General features: G+C 55.9%; 1 protein-coding gene across 1 annotated transcript in view; it reads right to left on the bottom strand.

The window, feature by feature from the left end:
- Window positions 1-365: 365 nt before the first annotated feature.
- Window positions 366-14799, bottom strand: part of P4HA3 (prolyl 4-hydroxylase subunit alpha 3) — a 31012-nt gene continuing 16578 nt past the window's right edge. The window contains exons 9-13 of the mRNA XM_014603488.3: window positions 12696-12855; window positions 10543-10605; window positions 9740-9808; window positions 6112-6208; window positions 366-928 (exon numbers count right to left, since the gene is read on the bottom strand). Coding sequence (XP_014458974.1) covers window positions 858-928; window positions 6112-6208; window positions 9740-9808; window positions 10543-10605; window positions 12696-12855 — 460 coding nt within the window. The 3' untranslated portion in view covers window positions 366-857. The remainder of the gene's footprint in view (window positions 929-6111; window positions 6209-9739; window positions 9809-10542; window positions 10606-12695; window positions 12856-14799) is intronic.

The raw sequence follows: 14799 nt of genomic DNA, 5'->3' as shown, positions 1-14799 counted from the left end.
CCCCCCCCGGCCCTGGCACACACACATACACACACACGCTCTAAGCACAAACACACAACAGCCCTGCGTGCAGCCTGTGGAGGTAGCACAAGGCGCTCGAAGGTGCTAGCGCAAGGGGTCTAAGGAGGGGAGCTCTGCTTCTGCTGAAGCAGCTCAAGCACAAAGCATCAGGGCTCCCAAGCTCTGCTGAGATGAGCAGAAAATGCCTCCTTTTTGGCTGGTTCCTGTCCCCTCCGGTCCCCACCAGCCAAGAATGGGTTGGAGGCAGAAGCACGCCAGCGCACCGCTGCTCCCCCAGCACGCGTTTCCTCGGACAGCCGTGGCTTCGTCAGGAACCCTGGTCCCTCCATGCTAGTTCCCTGCTATAGTGTTTCAATCTCCTTTGCTTTATTTCCAACTCATAAGCCATACACTGCTTTGAATAGCACCCGGAGTAACTCGGGCGGTGAAAACACCGTCAGGGAACTGGTGTAACCGAGATCAGGATTTGGCCCTCGTGGCCTGGTTTGGCCCTGCCAGAATCTGCCCCTGGCTACTCCTCTCTGCGCTGAGCGGAGCGGAGCGGAGCTGTCAGCTCCTGCCAGCCGAGTGACTCTGCCCGCCTGGCTTTCCAGGAATAGCTCGGGGGGACTGCCGACAAGACACCCTCCGTGCTCTCCTCCCAAGCACTCCCTCCTTTTGTCCATTCCCTCTCCCCTCCATCCTCAGACTCAATCTGGGTGGAGGAAGCCCTGCTGAGACGTGCCGTGGCAGCAGGCTATGTGGCCTTGCTGGGTCTCTGCTCCAGGACCGGGTGGCGTGACTCCCCCCCTGCATCCCCGGGTCTCCAGTGCCCACGATGGAGCATGGCCGAACTCTCAGTCTTCGGGGTGGGCGCTGCACGGCCGCCGAAACTCCTGCCCATGTTCGTGAATCCACTTGTTGGCCACTGGAAGACACAAGGTGACATGCCGGGCATCGGGCTGCGTAAACACAACACGGCCGCTGAGGTGGACAGGTGCCACGTCATGCCACCCTGCTCCCTGAGCCAGGGAACAGCTGGCCCAGGCACGGACTATGCATGCAACAGCCTTGGGCAAAACGCTCTCATGGAAAGCACAGCTCAGCACCAAGGCGTCACTGGGCGCTCCCACCAGCAAGCTAGGCAGACCCGGCTCAGAAAAGGGGTGAGGCCTGGCTGCTCCAGCCTGGAGGACAGATGAGAGCAGCCCTCCCATGGGGTTGCATGCTCAAGGGTGCTGCACCCGCTAAGCTGAGCCAGTCTGGGGATGTGGCTGTTTATCTCAGCCTCTCCCTAGAGTCTTTGGTTCTGGTCCTAATTCCCTGCCTCGGTTTCCCCATCTCGAAAATGAAGTTGATAGAGGAAGGAGGTGGAGGGGGTTTGCTGCCACCCTGGACTGAACACTCCTGTCTGCTTGATCCCAGAAGCTAAGTAGTCGTAGACCTGGCTTGAATTTGATGGGAGACCACCACGGCATCCTGGGGGCTATGGGCACACACCTGGGGGTGACCACCCGGTTGATAAGAGACTATAGAAATCAAATGAGCAGAAGGGAGTCACCCAGCCCCAGCCACCCTGCCGATGGACAGGAATGAGGTCAGGTGACATTAAAGGACAAGAAGGGGTGCAAACCCTCTTAGCCCTCACGAAGGGTGTCGAGGAGGGAGACTCCTGCACTGGCAGGTTGTGCCACAATTATGCACCGGGAGCAAGTCCATGCTACAGCCCCAAGGGATGGAGAGCGGGCAATGAACCTCGTTGCTAGCACTCTCCCCTCGCTGTGGCTGTCCTCCCTTGGAAGGGAAACAGTAAGGGATGTCAACATTTCCGTTGCTGCACCATCAGCACAGGCGGACTCTCAAACCCACTGTGTCGCAGCCTGGTGTTCACAGCTGGGGAAACTGAGGCACAGCAGAGCGGTGAAGTGGCCTGCCCAAGGTCTCACAATAATAGGTGCATAGGCAGAAGGGGATCGAATCCTGGCTCCTTTTTCCCTCTGCTCTCATGGGTAGCTCTTGTTCCCCGGGGACAAGGAAGCTCGCTTATGCAGCTCTTGACAGGCTGCGTGTGCAGGGCCTATGACTTCTCCCATGTTTGTACAGCACCGAGCGCAGCGAGCTCCTGGCCTAACCCTAGGGCCCCTCGGCACGGCATTGGGGGTGACGTGGCATCTGCAGCCTCTGCCTCTTGGTCTTGATGCTGCCGTCCAGCACAACTCGGCTTCTGTTCCCAGCAGGGCAGGAAGGCAGCGGGGAAGGTGTCCGGGGCTTATGAACAAGCCCATGTTGTGCGCACTGGTTTTGGGGGCAGCTGCAGCCTCTCCCAGTAACCTGCCTGGCCTGTCCTGGGCTTGTGGCATAGCAAACGTTTCCTGTGGCAGCTGGGCTTGGCCGGAGGCCCAGCATGCACACTAACCAGCGGCTTGTCTGGGGTGAATGAAGCCGGAGCAGCGTGGCTTGCGCCCAGCCCTCGGGACTCCCGGCTCCGCAGCTTGCACCCAGCAAACAGGCCTCGTCTTGTCCGGAGGCAGTGGCTGCCGCGGCCAAACTGGCCCATCTGTTCTGTGCATCAATGGGAGTCCCTCAGGCTGCCCCAGAGCTCAGCACTGCAGCCCAGAGACAGGAGGAGGTGCAAAGCATGGGGGGCACCCTCATATTAAGTCAGCTTTGCTGCTGGAGATAAAGGGACTGTGTTGCCTGGTGTTTGTACAGCACCTGGCTCCCACCGGGGCCTCTGCATGCTGGTGAAAGGTAGGAGATGAATAATAAGACCCCCTCTCCCTGCATCTCACAAAGCTCCTGTGCATATTTTCCCCTGGAAAAATGACCCCCCCCGCATGAGAGCATCCAGATCAGTCAGGGCTCGAACCCCCGTTAGCCACAGCCTGCACAGATGCTCCCTCCCTATCTCCGCATTGTCCGGCTCAATGCCCGTTTCCTGCCTCTGACACATGACTGTGCAACTGCCAAAAGCTTTGCGGTTCATGAGCCAGCTCTGGGAAACCATCCTGGCTCGGGCCAAGTGCCTGTGGTTAGGCTGGCGGGGCCGTGGTTCAGGGGCACGACAGCCCTGGAGCATCGGGCCTCGGAGGGGAGGAAGATGAGCTAGTGTCATACAGCAGCCCCGCGTGCTAGACACCCACGCACCGGCCCCTTGCAGCTGAAGTCATGTCGCAGCATGAGCCCACATGGTTCAGGAGCCTGGGTGTTTGGGACCACTGCTGTGGGGCTTTTCTCTAAGGCAGTGATTCTTGCCATCGGTCCCATGCACTGATACAGGCATGGCTAAGCGGCAGCTCTGCAAAAAAGGACCTGGGGGGACAGTGGACAAGAAGCTGAATAGGGGCCAGCAGTGTGCCCTTGTTGCCAAGAAGGCTAATGGCATCCTGGGCTGCATTGGTAGGAGTGTTGTCAGCAGATCAAGGGAAGTGATTCTTCCCCTCTATTCAGCACCGGGGAGGCCACATCTGGAGTCCTGTGTTCAATTTTGGGCCCCCCAGTGCAGAAAAGATGTGGACAAGTTGGAGAGAGTCCAGCGGAGGGCAATGGCAATAGTTTGGGGGCTGGGGGACATGACTGATGAAGACAGGCTGAGGGAAGTGGGCTGATTTAGTCTAGAAAAGAGGGGATTGAATAGCAGCCTTCAACTCCTTGCAGGGGGTTGCAAAGAGGATGGAGCTGGGCTGGTCTCAGTGGGGGCAGATGACAGAACAAGGAGCAATGGGCTCAAGTTGCAGCAAGGGAAGTTTAGGTGAGATACTGATTAGGAAACACTTTCTCGCTAGGAGGGTGGTAAAGGCACTGGAACAGGTTACCCAGAGAGGCGGTGGACTCTCCATCCTTGGAGGTTTTGAAGTCCTGGGTAGACAAAGCCTTGGCTGGGATGACCTAGTTGGGGCTGGTCCTGCTTGGAGCATGGAATTGTACTAGATGTGACCTCCTGAGGTCCCTTCCACCCCTCATTGTCTATGATTCAACCAGGGTGACACCGCACCCTGGGGTGCTGCAAGATCCTTGTAGGGGTGCCACACAACATTAGCACTGTGGGGTGGGCACACGCGTGCGAGTCACAAGAGAGACACAGAGACTGCAAACAGGAATCCACAGCGCCCAAGCCATCCTGATCTGTTGTGGGCTCTCTCAGCTCTCTGCAGCAGGAGAATGGCTCTATTGGTCTCCATAGTCAAGACACAAGTGAAAGCAATGAGCCGGTCTTGTCATGCATCTAACGTGAGGAGCCAAGGTGGAGATCAGTGGGGGTGGGCTGTTGCGACTCTGAGCCAGTCTGTATTGACCCCCGCACCATTCACCCACAGCCAGAAGCCTTGTTCAAATGTAGTGACATGCACAATTGTTCGTCGGTCTGTACAGCAGGGCTTCTAATAACGCCCACCCCCAGAGACCGGCAAAGGACAGGCGCCTTCCAGAGCACCCAGGCTGCCCTCTTCAACCTGCTTGACCACCAGGGTCCTGCCCTGTCATGGGGGAGCTGGAACCGGGGGGAGCTCCTGACCCTCAGTCCAGCGTTGGGACCAACTTCCAACTGCCCTAATGGCCATAGCAGGAGCGCACAGGTCACGAACCTGTCCGACTCGGATGAACCTGCAAATTCTGCTAAATTCCTCTCATCAGCACTCAGGCAGGACATGGGAAGAGAAGAGAAGAGAAGAGAAGAGAAGAGAAGAGAAGAGAAGAGGAGGAGAAGGAGAGGTAGTGTTGGGACCAACCATGTCCTGTAGAGACTGCATAAGGAGATGCCTCTTTTCCCATCCGCCCCACAGGACCCAACTAAACTCCCGTTCTTGCATTTTCCTCTGTGGTTTCCGCCGTCTCTGCACAGCCGATGAACACTGGCCGTGCAGCTCGCTGCTCTGCTGGGATCTGTGGGTTTCCATTCAGCGAGCAGAGCCCCGGTGGAGAGCAGGGCCACCCCCTGGTGCCGGGGGCTCTGGGAGGAGATGCCTCCTGGCTCTCTAAGCCATTACCGCTGTCCCACAGGCTCCTGGCCATCCCCTCCATAGCCACAAGCCCTAAAGGAAGCCTGCCGAGGCAGTGGGTGGGGGAGAGCACATCTGGAACATGTGGATCATCTGGATTTAGGTAGTGCCAAACTGTCTGGGCTCGGGGCAGCCTGTTTCCTCCGGGTGTGGAGTTTAAAGCTGCCTGTAGAAAATATTAGACGAAGCCAGGCAGCCCCTCTGGGCACTGGTCAGTGCAGTGTCCAGTCGCTTCTCGGCGCTGGCGGTCAGGGCACGAGAGCAAGGCGCTGCCAACTCAGGTGCCTGGCAGTCCGCACCTGCAGCGTGGCCCTCTGCTCAGGGCTTGTGTGGCCTCTGCTGCTGAGACAAGGGTGACTTCCCCCACGCCCCATCACCTGTCAGTACGCGGGCTTCTCCCTGCACCTCCTTTGGGAAGGGCTTTGAAGCCCTGAGGTCCCCTCATCTCATTTAACACAGCATGGCCTCATGTCATAGTCCCATCTGCTCTCACCAGCCAGGAAGGGCTCTGCTAGCGTCGTGCTGGCATGGGAGACCCCCGTGAGATGCGTGGGTGATCCATCGGGCAGCAATCCTCCCCCTAAGTCCTGCTGGGCTGCCAGGGGTGCCCTGTCCCACCGGAGGTTTGGGCTCCTGGGTGTGATGTACGACAAAGGCCCTGACCATGGAGGCTCTGGGACCCTTTCCATAATGAGGTCCTGGCCAGACTCGACCTCCGGGAGCTACACTGCCCTCTCCTAAATGTTCCCAATTGCTCCAGTTGGCTGCAACAGCCTCCTTCATTCCCCGTTGTAAACCCCAAAAGAAACAGCAGCTGCGCTCCACCCTAGAGGTGGCCGCATTTCAGAGCTGGGCAAAATGAGACCTAGCTATCCCCTGCCTATGTTCTGCTGGGAGCTCCTGGCACGGCAGGCACTATAAGGGTGCAGGGTGTTATCCGTGATCCAGAGTCCTTATTCGCCTGCATTCGCGCTTCCTGCCCATAGTTACACCCCCAGGCAGACAGGCCAGGTGGCCCGGTGCTCTCTGGCAATGATTTTGCTCCCCGTGGGGAACGATGCCAGGGTACCAACGACCCCCAAGGCCAGCGGGCAGTGTGCAGCGAGTCTCTTACCCCACTTGTCACCGGCGAGGACGGGGCAGCCGGCATGCAGCGTGTCTCCGTCGCCATCTCCGTTCCTGTGCAGGTTCCACCAAAAAAGAGCGGCATTCTGGAATGAGACGGGGCTGGATGAGCGGGGAGGGCTCTGGCATGGCTCCTTCTCGGGCCTGACCGCATCAGCGGCTGCAGCCCACCTCGTTGGCAGTGCCACCCAGCCGCTCTCTCTCCGTCCTCCGGGGAAACCCACCCAGTCCCTTCAGAGAACAGCCCGGGAATGAGCCTCCTGGGATACCCAGAGCCACCGACTTCACACAGCCAACGCTGCAACGGCTCCTTGCAACTCATCCGCTCCCTCTGCTGCCCTCTCCTCTGCCTTCAGGCTGGTCTTATTCATTTGCCTCATCAGGTTTGACAATAGCAGCTGCTTTATAACAACCCCCCTTGGCTCCATGGGGTCCCTGCCCACTTCTCCTTTTAAGCAAGCGCTTTCATTAGCATAACGGGGTGAAACCTGAATTAGGTCCTTTCCCAGACCTCAGGAAGGGCACCATGGGGCTGCAAGCTTGTCTGGCATCTCTCCCCAGATGATCCAGCTGGCCAGATCGAAGATATCACTGCACCTCCCCTCCCCTGCTCCTTTCAGCCAGCCCCTATTTAGGCAGCTTTTGCTCGAGTTGCAGGAGCTCGTCATGGACCCTGCCTCCAGGTTGGTGGCTGTCACACATGCAAAGAGATGCTACGGATGTCCCTGTTGCCCAGAGGACGTGCTTGTTATGTGAATCAGCAAAGGAGGCACATGCTCCTGGTTCAGGCAGCTCCTGGGAGTTAGCACCCTGGACCATGGGGATGGGGATGGGGACCCGAGGTCTAGTCTGGGCCCTGACTTGCGTGACAACCCCAACAATGTCAGACTGCCTGGCCCGGATCTTGCCCCATGTTTGGCTCCCACCACTGCCTCCCTAGACACAGCAGAAACTTTCTCCGGGACAATGATGGGGAGGGAGATGACCATTTTTTGCACAAGCGTCATTAGACCCACGCAGAGTGATCTCCAGGGGCTGGAGTCTCATGAGAACCGAGGTCCCTGCGGGCCCCTCTCTGTGCTCGGAGGGGCACAAGGGGCTGAGCAGGGTCCAGGCTGCAGCCCGAGCTGGGATGCCGGCATGTGCAGACTGACCAGGGAGCCATCTGACCCTTCCCTCCGCACTGTGGTGACACCCGCCCTACCTAGCGCCTTCCTGACACATTGTCTAATCCATTCCCCAACCCCTCCAAGTGCTGAGACTGCGCGGCCCCCCAGACAGCCTGCTCCAGGGCTCTGCCCCCTGTGCAGCCAGAGAGCTGTTCCCGCACTGTCAACCCTCAGCACATTCCTTCTCAGCCTGTCCCCTGTGGACACGGAGGACAATCGATGACCTTCCCCATTGCAGCAGCCTTCTGCTTATTTGGGAGCCAGTTAGCACGCTCCCCCCTCCACCTCTATTCCAGACTAAATAAGCCCAGGTCTTTCAGCTGCTCCTCCCAGGTCACACATATAGACAGAGCAAGTCAGTACCCAGAGCAGTGGGGTGGTGACGGCACCTGGTACAGGTCCCAAGGTCCCGTGTGGGCCCGGGCAGCCCTCACTAAGAGCCGCACTGCGCCGGAGCTGTCGTGGCTACATCGACATGTGTGGTAATGGCCCCCTTGAGCACGGGGTAGACACGACTATAGTGCAGGGGTTTTCAACCTTTCTGGACTTGCCAAAATTTTGCATTTAAAAAATGAATAGAAATAGACTAGGAATATTATCATATGAACATAACTGCACTGTTAATTATTCATTTGTGATTCACTGATTAGAGCCTTATATATTATGCTTGCCTTGTAGGCCTGGTTGAAACACTTGTCAATCTATCTATATCGATAGATAGATAGATAGATAGATAGATAGATAGATAGATAGATAGATAGATAGATAGATAGATAGATATAGAGAGAAATATCTAACTCTCTCTCTCTCTCTCTATATATATATATATAAATATGTATTACTCATACAAAGGCTTTGATGAAGCACTGGTCAGAGGGGGCCTGATCATTGAACCTGACCGCTGCATGAACTGCTTCTGTAAGCAAAACGTGGCCTGCAGGCCAGATGGGCACTCCTGGCAGAAACTGGGCGCGGGTGATGGCTGTACCAGGTGTAGAATAGTCCAGGAGCAGGACGATAAGGCTGGAGCAGGAACACCCAGAGCAGGATACAGAACAAGCCCAGGGTAGAAGGACGGCTCAAGGTATTCGAGATGCAGGTACAAGTGATTTGTTTTGATCACCGTATAGAAGGAGAATCAGAAATTACGGGAATTTTGCATTGGCCTAGGGGGCCTAGGGGACAATAGCCTGTCATGGGTATGCGTGCGTTAATGCCTTGTCTATCAGATCACAAGTGTGCTAGGGCCACGTCTTGTATGTAGACACTGCACCTGGCTGAGCCTTTGCCACCAAATGGAGCCTGTGGTCATTCTTTAAGATGAGACTGGTGTTGGCATCTCCTGGCTGTGACTTGTCCTTCCCCATTCGGCTCCACATGCCTTCTGAAAACCAAGGTGCACGGGACAATTTCACCCCACAGCGGTGGTGTCAGTGCCATGCCCCCCAGCAGTTTCCACAGCACCCCAGGGTGCCAGACAGCCATGGCTGTAGTGCATGCCAGACTCAGTGGCTGGCTGCTCACTTGGTCTGCCTCTTCTTTACTGGCGCTGCTTGGGATCCAGCAAACCGCATTCAGATTGCTAGCTCAAGCCAGCCCCTGTCGTCCCCTCTGTCCCGGTCGAGTTCAGATTTGGTTGCGTATCACCATATCACAGGTTGGGAAGAAATTTTACCCCATGGTCACATTGGTATGGACTGAAGGTTTTTGCCTTCCTCTGTAATGGGGCCACGGCCTCTGCCTGGGGTCTCGAATGTATTACCAACCTTTTTGCAGCAGCAGGACGCTGGCTGCCATGGTCCCCTTGCTTTCCCTGTGCCAGGTTCGGGTGTGATGTCTGTGTTGTGCCAGGCTTGACAAGGATTAGACAATGGCTTTGTGTGGGCTGGTTTGGACGGGGCTGATCCTGCCTGGGGCAGGGGGTCGGACTAGATGTGACCTCTGGAGGCCCCTTCCAGCCCTATGATTCCCAGCTCTGGCCCATCTCTGCTCTGATCTGGAATAAGGAGGCTCTTTGGGGGCTCAAACTCATTGGGTACAAAATACTTGCCGCAGCTTAGGCCTGCCTGGTGCACACCCTGTGCTTCTAACCCATGCAGCCCAGCCCTGGGACAGGCCAGTTCTTCCTGGTCTCCAGCCCTGCAGAGCTGCAGCCAAAGGGATGCACCAAAATGCAATGGCCACAGGCAAGTGATTCACCAGGACCTCAGCCGTGGAAACCAGAGACGAGGAAGATCCCATTAGGGCAGGTGGTCCAGCGAGCCAGAGCAGCATCACGCCCTGCTGGGCACTTACCTGCATGCCATGGGGTCGAATATGAACCATGCCAAGATGGGGCTCTTGCCACTTCCCCAGGAGAGGTTTTGGGATGGGACGGGTTGGGGTAAGAAGGGACAGTCAGACTGGAAGTGACTGGACAGCAGAGCAAGAGATGAAAGCCCCACTCACCTTGATGACGGGCACGCTGAAGTTGGCGTAGATGAAGGCTGTGGCTCCCCCAGCTTCCACGGAGCTGAGCTGTAAGGCAAGGGCAGTGTTCAGGGCAGCACTCCAGGTTTCCCTGCTCTTTTGCAAAGGGAGACATGAGTCGCACCCTTCAAGGGAAAGTTGAGGGCACTTGGAGAAACCGAGCCATGGACTGGCTCTCTGATGTGCTCCCATGGCTTCAAAGCCACGGCGGGCGCCACCCTGCCGGCCTGCTCTTGGCTGTTAGCGTGCAGCTCCCTGCCCCACCGATGATGCTACCCGTTAAGGCCGAGCTATCGGCTTCTCTCCGAGATGCCCCTGTGTTTCCCCCAGCGCAGCTGCAGAGTTCCTCCTCTCCGCAGCGACTCGTCCCGCATGGCAAGCTGCCGAAGGACAGAGCTTGTGCCCACAAGGGTGAAGGAGCTTTGCAACCTGCGCTTCCATTCAAAAGACGAGGAAACTCTTCTGAGTCATATCTCTAGGCCAAGTGAGGTTAATTCACCAATATGGGGTGATCACTCTGAACCCTAACGATAACAGCCATTTCAATGGAGCTATTATTGGCTAATCACTGCCGATTATCAGACACATCCATCTGTTCTGCAATTATGGGCATCTTCTCTTCTCCTAACCCATCCAGCTGAGAGCAGTACCCAGGAGTCCTGCTGTACCCACCCACCCCCTCCTCACACCCCCCACCCCAGCTCTCCCAGCCTGATGCAACACAGGGGGCATTCCCACTGAGTGTCTCGTGGCCGCCGTGACCCCGGGGAGGGAATACTCACGTAGATCATGGCCGTGGCTATTCTGTTCCCCGATTTCATCCTGTACAGGGGGCTCTTCCTTGACTGCATCAAAAGAGAACAGTGGTTCATTCATGGAGCCAGACTGCTGCATTATTCATCACTGGGTTTAATATTAACAGTGTGGCAGGATGGGGCTCTGAACTCAGCAGCCACCGTTTCGAAGCAGCCCAGGCCAAAAGCACCCTATACCGCAACGAGGGCTGCAGCGTGGCTTTCCTGCAATGTTGAGACAGGACCCATTTAGACAGGACTAAGCCACACAACCCCCCAACCCCCTGGGAAACAAGCAAATACCACATTCCTGCAAATAAAAGACACCTTATAGAGCAAGATTTTCCTTCTAAAAACAGCCTGTGTCTTAAATCTGAGTAAAAAGAGAGCAAAAAACCCCGCAACCCTTGTAGGCACTCTAATGGTTGCAACCTTGCAAACGTGTCTGTATGGGCTGTTTTATTTATGGGGGGGTTTTTTGTAAATTAAGGATCATAAAATGTGGGTGCATCTTAAATTCAAGGGCAGCTTATACATACAAGAATATAGTAACCCTGCCTTGGCCTAGCAGGTTCCCATCCCAGCTCTGGCTGCAATTGGGTTTTGACATATTTACCTCCCCCGCATCAAACCCTGTATGTCTGTGCTGTGCTGGGAATGAGCAGCACCGGGCTGGGCTCTGATCTGCCAGCCTGGAATAAACCAGAGGTTCCCCACGAACGCCAACAGTCACCAGACATAACACAGGTGTGAGTGGGCTCGGCCGTGGGACCGGCCTCGCTGCGTGAGGAGCTGGTTAAAGCATTTTTTTGGTGGAAATCTTTACAGCGTTCTTAGCATTGAAATGTCATGTTCAAAATGCGTTGGTTGGGCAAACATCAACCAACATGCATTTCTGGGTAAAACGGTTCAGTTCTGGAAAAAACACTGATTTTTTATATATACTAAATTCAAAGCCACATGTTTTTCCCCCCAAATAAATTTCTGTTTCCAGAAATATCAGTCTTTCAATGCAAATCCCTGTGACTACACGAAATCCGAGGGATGCCGAGTGGAAGGAAGGAATTCACAGGATAAGGTAATAAGGTTGATAGGTTAGTTAAGTTGACATCACACATGTGTCTAAGGTTTTTTATTCTAGTTAAAAGCAAAGGGGTTACAGATGCACTGCCTACTTTCTCCTTTAACTGGCCTAATGGAATTAGGAGAATCATCATTTGTGGAGGACAGTGGGATTTGAAGGGGGAAGGAAGAAGTGAGGCGCGCAGGACAAGGGCTTTCCAGGTGTGGGGAATAGCAATGCTTGTGGGTGGTAGGAACACGAGGTTTTGGGAGAAGGCAAAGCAGCGAGGATAAGGAGGCAATATGTCTCGCTCACAGCTTGGGGAAAGGAAGTTCTCCTGACACAACCTAAAATGCACCTCTCTCAAATCTCCAGAGATCCAGCTGCGTGCCCCAAAAGTCATCAGAGCCAGGTCCAAAGTGATGCTAGGTGGGAAACCTATGGGCTCCAGGATAGAAAGGCACCTAGCACCTTGCAGAGTTGGGACCTGTAGCTGCAAGGACAGACAGCGCATTATTGCACGAGGATCCTCAGCTGTGGATCCCTAAAATAGCCTTGCAGACCTATGTGGTGCGTATATCTGGTTATGCAGTGACCCGGCTGGCTCCAGCGCACATCATCAGGGGGTGTTTGGAAAGTCTTTGTTCACCCCCAAAATGCTTTCAATTAAACAAATTCACCTGGATCTCCCTATGCCAGTGCTGGGGCTGGCAGGTTCATTCACAAGGTTAATGAGTTCATAGGTAGAAGTCCTGTCTCAAGCCACCCTGACTGAACTTGGGTTGGAGCGGAGGGACCACAGCTCGTCTCGTCCTTTGTCACACAGAGGCGTGACGGACCCTGGACTCCGAGTAAAGCACTTTTCAAATCAAGTGGGAAGGAAAAGGCACCTGCATCCTGCAGCATAAGCAGTAAACACCCCTAGACCTGTGTTGGCTCCTAGGACCTTGTGACACGGTGCTAGAGGCCCAATCTGATGCCAACCAAAGCCAAAGGAAAGGCTCCTGCTGAGGTCCCAGGACCCTGCAAGAAGCCCACACGGAGGCTGTGCTCCGTGGTCAGTGGTGCTGTTACTTACAGTGGCGTGGTCGAAGTGCGGCTCATATTGTCCGCCGATCCCGTAGTTCACCACCTGGAGGTACTCGGCGTATGGGGGCCGAATGTCCAAGCCGGTCACGGCCGCGATCCTCCGGTCCAAGGACACGATCACCGGATCAACAGTCCCCTTCAGCCAGGCGCTGCAAGCACAGAGTATCTGGCATCAAGCATCTGAGTCCCGTGGGGCAAGGATCTGCCCACATGTTTGGAAAGCGTGGGGAGGTCTGGGCTATTACCCTCAATAGTGCATGGTTAGGGAAACTGAGGCTCATATCTTTAAAACCCTACCTGCCTCCCAAACTCCATCCGGGAAAGCTGGACCACAGGCAGAAAGCCTCGGGCTGAGCCAAGAGCAGAGCCCAGGCTCCTGGCCCCTGAAATACTTTTCTCCCTGACTCTAACAGAGAGCTGTGGGCTGAGCACCAGCCACACCTAAGCCAGTTTTGTTGGTGGCAATTTCGTGCCTGGGGCCAAATCGGTTCCAAATTCTAGTGACTGAGCAGAGCTCAATCGTTCCAGTCTGTGCGGTGCTACCACCGACACGTCTCCCCCCCCCAGACTCTTCAGCCTGGGGCTTCAGGTACTCCCAGATCCGTGGCAGGCATCCTACGTACAGGCGCCACGCCTGGAGGTCTTGCGGTTCAGAGGCCCCTCATCTTGCTTGCCCCTAGCTGTGAAGTCAAAGGAGTAAGCTAGAGGGAAAGCCCAAGAGCAGTCCCCCATCACCATAAATCATGTAGCCGAGCTCCTTGCATTTGGAGGCATCTGTTGATTCTCAGAGGGGTCAGCCTGCCCACAGTGCCAGGGACAGGGGTCAGCCTGCCCGCACTGCCAGGGACAGGGGTCAGCCTGCTTGCAGTGCTAGGGACAAGGGTCAGCCTGCCCGCAGTGCCAGGGACAGGGGTCAGCCTGCCCGCAGTGCCAGGGACAGGCTTTCATCCTCTAACCACACGGAGTCATTCAAGGCCAAGAAGAAGGGGATCTCCCTTTCCCAGTAAGTAAAACCACGTGGGCAAAAAACCACCCTGCAAAGAACTGCTGAATGTCAGAGCACAGCTGGTAGGACATGTGCGGGGGCAGCTCTTTGGTTCCCCTCAAGCTGTTTCCCCTGGATGCTTCTAGCTATATTGGATTACTTCTACAAAACTTCCTGGTCCTGGTGGCAGCATGGTTTGGATCGTGGCATGGAAAACTTCTTCTACTACCCCTGGTTGCTTATGTTGGCCCCCATGCCATCCAGCCTGGCAAAACATTCCCGAATCGGATTCCCTGCCATCTCTGACTCCTTCCTACAATGAGGAACGGGGCTGAGACAGAGGCCTTGATACAAACCCTAGGGGCAGGTGGGGGTGGATATGGAAATTTGCCCCCGGCCCAAATTCTGCCAGTGGCTCCTGTATCACACCAGTGCCCCAAGGCCTCACAGATGACCAGGACCCCACCGTGCCTGGCACTGCACATCCCTACAGGTCCAGATCTGCACTTAATTCAGATGAATCGTTTTTATCACAACATGGGACTTAGGAGCCTAAATATCATCTCTGAGGGTCTGGGCCATGGTCTGTCTCCAATGAGACACAGAGAAAGCAGGGTATGGGCACCTCCATTTTACAGACAAGACTCAGCTCATGACCACAGCTGGAGGGCAAAGAAGACCTGAGCATCGAACCCTCCTGAGCCCTGGGAAGACCCCTTGTGTTCTGGCATTTTGGGCTGCTCAAAACCTAAACCAAACCTCTAGAGCTGAGGCCCAGCAGCTGGAACGACCCTGCCGGGCCAGGCACGAGCACTACAAGGTGGTGAAGTTTCCTGCTCCCCGATGCCAGCAGGGAAGAAAGATGGTAGCGAGAGCCCTGAATGGCATTGACTGGGCTCACTCCATCCTGGCACCAGCAGTCCTCGACTGCAATACCCGAGCCCCACAACCCCGGTCTTGCTAGGCCCTGCAGCCCCACAGCTCAGCGTGGAGGGCAGGAGTGCCATGCGCTGACCGGCAGAGGAGAAACTGAGCCCTCCTGCCCTCCCGCCTGCCTTGTGCCAACCCACAGCCCACCCACCGGCGCCCCAGCATGGAGCCCAGCTGC

This window comes from Alligator mississippiensis, chromosome 1 (genome assembly GCF_030867095.1).
Source record: "Alligator mississippiensis isolate rAllMis1 chromosome 1, rAllMis1, whole genome shotgun sequence".
Taxonomy (NCBI): domain Eukaryota; kingdom Metazoa; phylum Chordata; order Crocodylia; family Alligatoridae; genus Alligator; species Alligator mississippiensis.
This window is presented reverse-complemented; position numbering and strand designations above follow the sequence as displayed.